Source organism: Morus notabilis, unplaced genomic scaffold (assembly GCF_000414095.1).
Source record: "Morus notabilis unplaced genomic scaffold, ASM41409v2 Scaffold833, whole genome shotgun sequence".
Classification (NCBI taxonomy): domain Eukaryota; kingdom Viridiplantae; phylum Streptophyta; class Magnoliopsida; order Rosales; family Moraceae; genus Morus; species Morus notabilis.
The window spans coordinates 132,603-144,274 of NW_010356830.1; the positions used below are offsets into that span (position 1 = coordinate 132,603).

An 11,672-nucleotide genomic window follows, 5' to 3' on the forward strand; every position below is an offset into this window, starting at 1 on the left:
GACATAGGCCAAATTCATGAAGAATGTACCTTATTCTAGTGAAGTTGGAAGTGTCATGTATGCTATGGTCAGTTCTAGACCTGACATAGCTTATGGAGTTGGGCTCGTGAGCAGATACATGAGTAGGCCAAGTAGAGTTCATTAGCAGGCGGTAAAGTGGCTGTTGAGGTATCTGAAGGGCACTTCCGAAGTTTGTTTAGTCTACAAAGGTAATCAACATAATAATCACATAGTGGAGGGCTATTGTGACTCGGACTTTGTTGGTGATCTTGACAAAAGAAGATAACTTTCAGGATATGTATTCACTCTTGAGGGAAATACTGTGAGTTGGAAGTCTAGTCTCCAACATGTGATAGCATTGTCATCGACTGAAGTTGAGTATGTTGCTCTAACAGAGGCAGTAAAAGAAGCTTTGTGGTTAAAAGGATTCATCAGTGAGCTGGGGTTTGTGCTGAAGAAATTTTCTATACATTGTGATTCACAAAAAGTGCTATTCATTTGACTAAGAACAATGTGTTTCATGAGAGAACAAAACACATAAATGTGAAACTACGTTTCGTCAGAGATATTCTTGCAAAGCAGCTAGTGGAGATTGTGATGATTTCTACTGAAGTAAACCCAGCAGACTTGCTTACCAAAGTGATTCTTGTAGGCAAGTTCAAGAAAGCCTTGGACTTGCTTAGAATTTTGGTAATGTAACACTAATGAATAAGGGATTCCTAGTTCAATTCAAATCATTTGCAATTGGAGCCAAGGTGGAGATTTGTTACAATTAAGTATGTCTCAAATTGTAAATAAATCAGAAGATATTTCAATTGGAGGTGTAACAGCTAGTTGACTTTAAAACTACAGCTTGGAGACTAATGATGATGTGGCACTGACAGCTGACATTTAAAGACTGACTCTGGTTTATTATATAAGGCTAGTTTGTTAATTGGTTTTGAAAAATGCTTTTGTAACAGACTCATGTGACAAAAGATTTGAGAGAGAAATTCTTGAGAAATTCTGGGTTTTATAATTGGGGTTCTTGGAGCGTTTGTTTCCTGGGAAAATTGGTGAGAAAGTTAGACGTTGTTTTGTGGAGTTCCTGAATGATCTTGTAAAGTTGGAACCAAGTAAATTGCTTGTCTCTTTCTTTGTTTGTGCTTTGATTTCTTGTTTGTTATTTTGTTTACGGTTCTCTAGCCTTTGTTTTCGTGTTCTTGGTGCAGATTAGAGGATAATTCCTACAATAACTTTACTGGACATGGTTTTTTCTTTTTCTTTGGAAAGTGGACATGGTGTTTTTGAGTAATGTTCAATAGTAACAATATTGACTTCCTTACAAGTAATGCTCAATTAATGATTTGCGTTTAGAAGAAGGGCATGAGAAACCTAGAATTAGCAATAAGTAATAAAGATTAATGACAAATACAGAGAAATTAGTAAAACTCACATTTGTCACTATCCACTTCACATCCAAAACCAACATCAAAGAACAAACCAAGTGTAGCTCAAATTTGTCCTTTATTTTGAACTTTGACAATTTGTCACTCGGTTTTTATTCCTTGTACAAACCCATGAAACATAAATATTCTTTTACAATTGAGATCAAGACTTCACTACAAATTAATTATCCTTTTCTGTCGTTTCATTCCTTCTCCAATAGAGCTAAATTTTTGTTCATATTTCAGCTCTCTCCAAGTGCAAAATATAAATATTCCATATTTTTTTAATTGAAAGCACCACAATTACGACGAATATTCCCATTCCTACCGGTCTTGACTCCGACACGACCCAACTTTGTGATAGCTGTGACAAAAGCGTTTTCGAAGGCCTGCTTATTATTGGCCCATGCATTCACAGTGGGCCTGGAGCTTGAGTCCTCGAAAAGGACTTGATCTGATGTGAGAAGACCCATTCGCTGTTGAAGATTCTTGAAGTAAACATTGTCGAAGGTTCTTGGAGTGTTTGGGTCTATGTTGATGGCTATGTTGGGGTCCACGTTCTTCGGACACTGGCTGCGGAGCTGGGCCAAGTATGTCTTGTTTAGGGTAGGGTCCACCGGGTTGCCGTATATCCTGCTCGAAAATCGGTTGCAGTGAGAGAATCCAACGGTGTGCGCCCCTGCAAAAACACAACGTCAACTTTTCGAACAGCTAGGATTAAGAATTTTCCTAACTTTTGTGCACGTGCAGAATAGCATGATGCTGCCTAGGAGCAAAATAAAAAGTATCCAAAACTGATGTATCTTTTATAAAAGGGAGTTATATTAAAAAAAAGATCTATTGGTAGTTCGCGTATTAAAATTATTATTTTTACATATTTTTTTTAATTTAATTTAATTTTAATTAAATTTAACGGTTAAAATTTAATATTACTAGTAGAGAGACATATTGTAAAAAGTCTCTTTTTATAAAAATATAACGATTTAAAACAGAGATATTCTGTATGATATGAAAAATGTCCAAGAAAAAAAAAATCTCAAGAATTTTGAAAAAGAATTTTGTGCATAAAAAAGTAGTTCATTGGTATTTATAATTAATTCGAGTACAACTGAAAAGACATTCAAACAGACGCTACACTAAAAGACGAGTCCCGCCACAAACATCTCATTTGGAGTATTTTTGAAGCAAAAATCGTGCAACATGCCTTAAATGAAACAGACAAGAAAAACAGATTTGCAAGTTTGGATAAAATCAATTAGAGAAGCAGATTTGATTATAACTTTATTATAATATAATGAGATGGGACCCGCATGGCATAAATATATCAAAGTTTTTACTGAATTGGTGTAATAGTAATAATGTAGGGCCGGGGGATTTAAGCTAACTTTCAATAAAATCTTGACACGTCATTTAAAAAATATTAGGTCAAGTAAAATTTCATATCATGCAATGAAATGAAAAGGACGTGGGATTTTAATGCAACGCTGGGTACAATGTGGATGTCGTATGCTAGGGGTTGTACCGGAGAGGGCAATCATGTCTGTCTGGGATAGACCATTGGCAGCAAAGAGGGAATTGAGCTGTTTCAGATTGGAGCTTGGCTGGGGAAGCTTCCCGTTTACACTGGATGATGTTGAAGTTAGTCCATCAAGTCTTCCCAATTCCACAGCGTACGAAGGTCCACCAGCCTGCATTATTATTCCACGTCACATGTATATACATATTATTTCAACCGTTATACTATGCAAACATTGTTATTGAATCATGATTAAATTGACTGGATATTAGGCGCCAGCTAGCCAATACAACTTTTTTTTTTTTTTTTTTTTTTTTGCTTAAAAAAAATATGATTCTCTTGAGCAAGATATTGAGAAGAAGATCAATGGTTGATTGTGATATGAAAAAAACAAAAAAAAAAACAAAAAAAGAAAGGAGAGAGAGAGCAGGAAGATCGAACCAGAGCGATGACGTCGCGGGTGGCCAAGGCGAGGATATCGGCGCATGAGACTTTGTTTCGGCATTTGGGATCGGCATCAACGGCCTCTTTGGCTTTAATCACAGTGTCAAACCCATCACCAGCTAATGATAGATTGTCCGAGTGGTCCTTCTCAGCCGTGTTGCCACCAGAGGACGCAACTATAACCGAAGCATCACAACCCTTGTACAACAACAATGTAATTACTTAATTAAGATTCGTTTGAATCACAATTTTCTTGCAAATACATATACATATATATATATATATATATATGTAGATTTTTCATGATATATATTTATACCTGGACAAAGCAGTCATGGAAAAAGAGACGGATGGTGGCGGGGACAGTGACAAATGTTTGTTGAAACTTCTTCTGGACAGCATTTCGAACGAGAGTTTCGACGTTGGGACAAGTATTGGCGTAGTAGTTATTTTTCAGCTGAGCCAATGTGGGATAAGGAAAGAGGCAGAAACTAAGGGAAAGAAAACAAAATGAGTACTGATACAAGATTTAACTGACCCATATTATTATTGTTGTGATATCAAAAGTTGTAATTGCTTGTAGGATAAAGGAGGCCAGTGAGTGCTAAATGATATATATATCCGTGTATATGTATGTATATATATATATATATATGTACTAATTGTGGCAGAGCTGAAGTGGTTAAAGGAATCTATATATATAATATATTGAAAGAGAAAGGTAATATCTGTCAAAGTGCCAGTTGGGGTTATGAGAATCTTTCTATAGCATATGGAAAATGACAATCTAACAGCAGTGAAGAAGAAAGTCATCAAGTATTTCTATCTAAGCATTTTTATTTTATTTTTATTTTTAAATGTGACACTGTTTGTTTTTAGCTATGTTAGTCGCCGCCTTCGTCTTATGCTTTGCTGCTCAGCTCGTCGTCCCAATATTAGACTACTAATTACTTAAAGAATGATACTTACTCCCAAAAAAAATAATAATAATAAAAAGAAAAATAAATAAGAAGAAGAGAAATTCTCATACGGGACACGTAGAGAGTAAACAGAAAAAGGAAAAGCCGTCGCTAAAATGGGCATAATCGGAAAGTGGCATGCGCGTTAAGGCTTCTTCCTGGGGCCTTCCACGCTTACTATTAGACGGTCAATATTAATATATATAAAGAGTTGGCCAATTCTTGCTACTTCCGGGGATGTTTATGAACTTTAGAAAACTTGACATGGGTATTAGAGAAATTAGGGATTTGTTGGGGTTAATTAGGTGAAAAAGAACAAGTTGAGCAATGGGGAAAAAAGAAAAAAAAAAGGAGAATATATGCTTGCAAGGCAACCTTTCTAGTCATACCTGCATATCATCACATACCAGTTGTGATATGGTCCAGCATGAAGGACAAACATACGTGCTCAGAACCACGCCTGCAAACATGTGTGCCGTGTTTGTTGACCAAAATATTAAAATGGTCCCAACTACGAGGTAGATGTGCAAACTAGTTAGTTAAGTAAGACCTCCATAATAAAAAATAAAAAATAAAATTGAATTAGTTAACAATTAACTAGATATATGGAGTAGTAGGGGAATGTATGTAGCAGTTGTGGTTTGCCTTGATTTTTATTTTATTTTATTTTATTTATTTATCTATTTATTTATTTATTTACTTATTTATTATTTTTTTTTTTTGTGGGAGGTTTTGGCTTAATTCTTAAAAGTCCAAGGACTAGACGTTCTTGCATTAGGGGGAAACGAGGGAGGGGGGAAAATGTAGAAATAACTATTAGTTAATAATTAACTAGATATATGGAGTTTGAGTAGGGGGAATGTACTCCATAATAAAAAAGAAAAATTGAATTAGTTAATAATTAACTAGATATATGGAGTTTGAGTAGGGGAATGTATGTAGCAGTTGTGATTTGCCTTGATTTTTATTTTATTTTATTTATCTATTTATTTATTATTATTATTTTTATTTATTTTTTTTTTTTTTTGCGGGAGGTTTTGGCTTAATTCTTAAAAGTCCAAGGACTAGACATTCTTGCATTAGGGGGAAACGAGGGAGGGGGGAAAAAGTAGAAATAACTATCCTATTAATCTCTCTAAGCCAAAACGGAAATAAAGAATTAATACCAAAATATGGTTTTTTAATTTTGATTATTTTATTTTATATCATTGTCGTAATTACCACAAATCATCATATTGTGCAGTGTAATGATTGTAGATAATTAGTAGAATAATATGACGCGATAGTCACACAAAAAAAATCCTAATGAACTATTCCTGAAAAAAAAAAAAAAAAAAAAAAAAACAATCGTGCTATAAAAGAATTAGCCCTTTAAAATACTTAATTAGTTATATTTACTAATCACTATAACGTTTTATATTGTTTAACGTAGTTGCCAATGGGGTGCTAAATTAATTGATGTCCCTTTGGCAACTTCCACCAACCAACATGTTTCAAACACCAAAACATTCACGAGTGTGGTAATATCTACTAGAAAAAACGATTATGTGTAAACATAAATTAATCTCGCGGCCTTTCTTTTACTCTTTGTCTTAAGAGTTCAAATCGAAACTAATATCAAATTCATATTCAACTTAAGAAGTTAATTAAGAAACCGGCTCGTTGACTAATTGTATAAACATCAACAGTCCTGGTTTCGAGAATTAAATAAGAAATAAAAAAGAAAAATAATAGATGTATCGATCTATATTTAGTCAAGATGATAATGATTGTTTATTTCCTAGGGGAATACGATTGGAATATTTACTATTATTATTATTGCTATTGGCCAGTCATATACGTAACTCGTCTACTGCTTTTGTAATTTTGTTAATGATTGATGTTTGTTTTCTGGTCTTTCATATGCTTAACAGCTAGCTAGAGTAACTCACTTGGCTAGTAGTAACTAGTAAGCTGTCACGTTTTTGTATGACGTATGGCATTTATTTATTTATTTTTCTTCATTTTTAACTTGAATTTGGATAGGTAAAGCCTAACTTCATCTATGTTTGATGAAAATTAAAAACAAAAGTTGGTAGGAAGTCCCAGTCAAACATGAAACTTTAGGCCAAAATATAGTTTTCCCTTATTTTATAATAACCATATAGATAATACAGATGGAACCTCACAGCAAACAGATTTGGATCCAACGTGGGAAGAAGGTTGACTTTTTTGTTTTTTTGTTTTTTTTTTTCAAGCTGTAAAATTTAGAATTTTACTTTGAATCCCTCATTTTTTAATGTCTTTACAGTGGAGAAAGTTATTTTGCACTATAATTAGTAGAAATTGTTGTTAGCTTAGTTTTTATTTTTTTTATTGTTTAGATCTATATACGTGTGTATAACTGCTCTAACTGTATATCAAACCGTTGAAAACTAATCTAAATAATTAAAACACAAACTAATCTACTGGTGGAGCAAAAATAACCTTCTCTACCATAAATGCACTTCAACTTTATGTTACCAACTATATATTAGAGTCATAACATAAGAGGAAAATGATGGAAGGAAGGGATGGCGCGCAACTGTGAAAAAGGTAGAGCATCATGCATGAATTCTTACCGTCTTTGCTGGGACTATAATTATGCATTAGATTAGTGCGTCCCTTTCTCATAAGAATAGAAACGAGGAAATTGTGAAAAAAAAAAATGCTAATAATTCAAGGGGCAATTTGCCTAATCATAAGGTCCACAACCATAATTTAAACGTAATTAATTACATGCAATCAAAGCCGTCATAATTGAAACATCTTTACCCCATAAAGTGATGTGCCATTTTTTTAATGTTAGTTAGATAAAATGGTTTCTTTTGTTGGTCCCATAGTTTTTGCAAGAGCCCTCTTCACTTTCTAGTATTTTACTATTTCTAATTATTTGAAGTTCAATTCAAATTGGAACTCAAATTTGAGCAAAATGCAGGTTTTGTTAAGGGCCTTTTTGGTATCCAAGACAGTGCTCACTTTTCAAACGTCTTTTTTAGATGGTTTTCAATGAGTATTTTCTTAATAATTTGTTGTAAAATCAATATAAGACGATTGTGATTGGCATTCTTAATCAAGTATATGATCATGATTGTAATTATAGATAACAACCACCTTTTAGTGATTAAGTTAGTCTCCAACAGTATTTATATGATTGCATCCCCAAAAACAAAAAGTCACAACTGTTGCTAATTATAATATAGATTCTATGGATCAAAAGAATGTTTTGCGGTACATAAACTTTGGACACTGCTTCAATGCTTTGTTCCTTCCTTTGTTTCTTTCTTTTTTTTTCTTTTTTTTTCCTCTTTGGTAACTTTAAGGAGACGTTTGGTTCATGGATTAGAATCATGAGATTAAAATCATTTTTGATTTAAGTGTATTTTTTATGAAAGAAAACACTATAGCGAACCATGAACCATGATTCGAATCAGGGTACGAATCCCCTTACCAAACACACCATAAAAGTCTCTGTGTGCCCACCAATAGAACGGTCCAAACTTAATTCTAGTTGAAACATAGGTTCAGGGTTCATTCAGTTTACTTATTTGAGTTTTTAATTCGAGTTTAGATGTAACTTTATGTGAGAATTTTTTACTATAATAAAAAATTTAGATGTGACTGTTTTTTAAAATTTTTTACTGTAACAAAACTCAAACTCTAAATTAGTAAAATGAATGGAACCTTAGTTTTTACTCATTCTACCATACACTACACGTCGCACGACACATTAGCCAGACAAGAAGCCTAAATATTATATTTGGTATAAAGGCGTTACCATTGGGCTGTCAAACACGAGTCTGATCAAGCAAAACCGAACTCCTATCCTTCTCTCGTGTATATGTGTGCGTGTATATATATACATATCTAATGCATTATATTCAATTCAAAACCTCCAAGTAAAAATTCTGTTCCATTTACTTATCTAGCTAATTCATGTCCAACTCTACTTAATTATCGAAGCCATATATCGTATAAAAAATCGAGATATTGCTAATTGTATATCTTTCTCCTCTAAATTAAAGTTTTGACGCATGACATGGATGACATTCGTATACGTTACCTTCATTAAAAGAAGATTTCTGTCCAAAAATCTCGTTCTTTTTATTTATTTGAGTTTAGAATTCGAGTTTTGCTACAGTAAAAAGCTCTCAGAAACAGTCACATCTAACTTTTTTGCTACAGTAAAAAATTTTTACACAACATCACATCTCAACTCGAATTAAAAACTCGAATTAGCGAACCGAACGGCCCAACTTGGGCCCAGATTGGATAGGAATTAAGAACTCAGGGTGATTTTTCTGAATGTATAATATGGGTGGGCCACGCTTTAGTTTTCGCATTTCACAAATGTAGAATGTTTTCGAGTGCTCACTTAACACCAAACATGATACTGGAAATGCATAAGCTATATATGAATCACGAGAACGAAAAATGTGTGGCCCAGCCAAGCACCAATATAAAAACAAGAGGATAAATAATAATAATAAAATAAAAATACACAAAAAAATAGAGAATTTAAGTGTATGAGTTTGGACATTTACCTCTTATTCTTGATAAATATTCTTTTGTTAGTGTAATTATTTAATTAAAAAAATTATTAATAAAAAATAAAAGATAAAAATCTTAAAACTACCAATACAAATAGGTATTTAAAGAGGTATCTGTCAAAATTAGACTCAATACAAAGATATACGGAGATGGTAGACAAATGAGTCCACATTCGCAGCAAGGCCATCGTTAGTGTCCAAACGCATGATAATGCTACAAGCCTAAATTCTCATATTGTCCCATAATATCTAGTTTACGTAAATATAATTTATGTAGTAAAAAATTTTTATTTATGGGGAAAAAATCTTTTTAACAATTAAAAAAAGAAAATTTATGTGAAAAAAAATTATTTTACTAATTGTAAATAAAATATTAATACGAGTAAATTGTTATTTACTTTAGATAGATTTAAAATCTACCATTTTTCTAATTTAGTTTCATATTTACTATTTACTACATTATCCGAATTTAGTTTCAAGATTTTAAGTGTGTATTTTACATCTTTTAAATACATGTCTTTTATTTTGTTTACGTTTCGCCACGTCTTAGTTGGAAAAACGAAGTATCATTTGGCATAACCTGACGACTACATTAAATTTGAAAGGTGTCCAGATTTTTGTTCTTGAAGGGAAAACGACGTAAACTAAACCGCACGAGGTATTTCCAACATCTTTACGAACATTATGACCCTTTTCGCTTCATAAGTTTAAATGGTGTGGGTTTGAAGTTATATATAACCTTTTTATAATTTAAATTGGCATTTAGTAATGTGAAGTCTAACATAGGACTTTAGTTAGTAATTTATTGGCATTGGTTGTAAAAAATTCAAAAGCAAATATTTTTGACAATTGGCGTTTATAAAAGAGATTTGAAGAGATTTAATTACTTGTGAAATCATGAAGATTCTTGGAGATCTCAGAAGATGTAGGAGAGATGGAAAGTACTGCATCAGTTTTTAGAGCATAAATGGGATCTTCTGCATTTATGTTGATTCGACTATTATCTTTTGGGAAATGTTGACTTTTGGGGTAACTTGAGTTGAAGTTAGAACTTGAATAAAGTTGAATAAAATTAAATAAAATTAAAACTTAAAAAAACGTAAATTTAAATAAAATTAAAATTAAAATTGTCTTTTTTTAAATTTTTTAAACAAAAGAACGTACCCTTAATTACTTGTGAAATCACGAAGATTCTTGGAGATCTCAGAAGATGTAGGAGAGATGGAAAGTACTGCATCAGTTTTTAGAGCATAAATGGGATCTTCTGCATTTATGTTGATTCGACTATTATCTTTTGGGAAATGTTGACTTTTGGGGATTAATGGAATTCTTGTATGGAAAAATCTGTTGGTGGAATATTATCTTGATTGAGGGCAGCAACCTGTTTTGGAAAAAGTATTTTTTTGAAAGTTTGGTCAACGTGGGATTTGTGGATGGATGGCCGGTGGTGGTTCTTTGGGCAAGATGCTGCTATATCTTTATATACACCACGTCCGTGAACGGGAAGATTGCTTGGAAGAGAAAAAAATGAGCCTTTGTGTTTTATGGTTTTAAAAAGCAATTTAAGGGCATATTATAGGGCATGATTTTTATAGAAGAAATATTCATAAAAAGTCTATGTGAGAGTAAGTCTTTATGTGTTGATTGAATATCGTCTTTTGGGAAAAGGATTAGAAGCTTTCAGGAGAAAGCGCACTGCCAGCCGAAAAGATTTCACCGTGCAGTTTGAAGACGAGTGGTGCTCGCTGGACAAGACCATTAAAGATATTCTAGGTAACAGCAACATCATCAAGGAGGGAGTCTTTGGGTGTATAAGTCCGATTAGTGTTTGTAATCCTTGATTTTAGTGGATTGTTCACTGTCTGGGCATGGCCCCACAGAGTAGGTGTATGCACCAAACTGCAATACCATTTTCGTGTGTTCTTTATGCTTTCTATTATTTTATTGCACTCACAATCACTGGAACTAAATTAAAAGAAAAACAAATTTGTCAACACTTTTACTGTCATCAGTGTTACAACAAGTGTTGCAACACTCTTTGTGACACCGACCGAAAAACGGACCTAACAATTGGTATCAGAGATGTTTACTAACCTTTTGTTTGGTGATATTTTAGGAGTTGGTCTGTTGTAGCAGTGATGGATTTTCTAAAAGAAAGAAGTTCGGTTTCACGCTCCCTACTACTTGATGGCACTAAGAAGTTCAACAAGAAGAAAAAAAGGCCAAACTTTGGCAATGTCAATCATTTCCAGAAGAATAAAGCTGCAGCAAATAACACAGAGATGAAGACAAAAAATAGGGGTATTCAATGCCGGGAATGCGACGGTTACGGCCACATTCAATCCGAGTGTGCCAACACTCTAAAGAAGAAGAAGAAGTCTCTGAATGCGACGTGGAGTGATGAAGACTCTAAAGGTAGTTAGGAGGATGAAGACCATGTGAGTAACTATGTTTCTTTCAATGTTTATACTGATCAAGGTGTTTCTGCATACAGTATTACAAAAGGTGTCACAGACAGTGTTGCAACACTGCCTATAACAGATTCAGTGAAAATGAAGGAGATTTTTCAGATTATGAAAGTAACAGTGATGGTGAGGAGTTGACTATTGATGCCATACAAGAATCCTATAAAACAATGTTCAGCAAATAGGTTAAAGTGTGTGAAATGAATAAGTCTCTACCGGAGCGAGTTGATGAGCTTGTTAAAGAGAAGGATGTGCTTAAAAGGGCTGTCATAAACTATGAATTTCAAGCTGCT

At 33.3% G+C, this 11,672-nt stretch overlaps 1 protein-coding gene across 1 annotated transcript; it reads right to left on the minus strand.

The window, feature by feature from the left end:
* Positions 1–1,510: 1,510 nt before the first annotated feature.
* On the minus strand, positions 1,511–4,816 carry LOC21389367 (peroxidase 51). Its single transcript, XM_024161915.1, has 5 exons — positions 4,736–4,816; positions 3,707–3,904; positions 3,385–3,585; positions 2,950–3,115; positions 1,511–2,106 (listed from the first exon to the last, which is right to left on the minus strand). Exons 1-5 carry the CDS (start codon positions 4,814–4,816, stop codon positions 1,712–1,714), a joined length of 1,041 nt encoding a protein of 346 aa, XP_024017683.1. The 3' UTR covers positions 1,511–1,711.
* Between the last annotated feature and the right edge of the window lie 6,856 nt (positions 4,817–11,672).

What these genes read in the sequence shown, in the direction of transcription:
- LOC21389367 (XM_024161915.1), bottom strand. Translation starts at nt 4,816, where the DNA reads ATGTTTGCAGGCGTGGTTCTGAGCACGTATGTTTGTCCTTCATGCTGG. An exon ending in TCCATGACTGCTTTGTCCAG is followed by an intron (nt 3,586 to 3,706) that starts GTATAAATATAT and finishes TTGTTGTACAAG; the next exon opens with GGTTGTGATGCTTCGGTTAT. An exon ending in AGACATGATTGCCCTCTCCG is followed by an intron (nt 2,107 to 2,949) that starts GTACAACCCCTA and finishes GTGTTTTTGCAG; the next exon opens with GGGCGCACACCGTTGGATTC.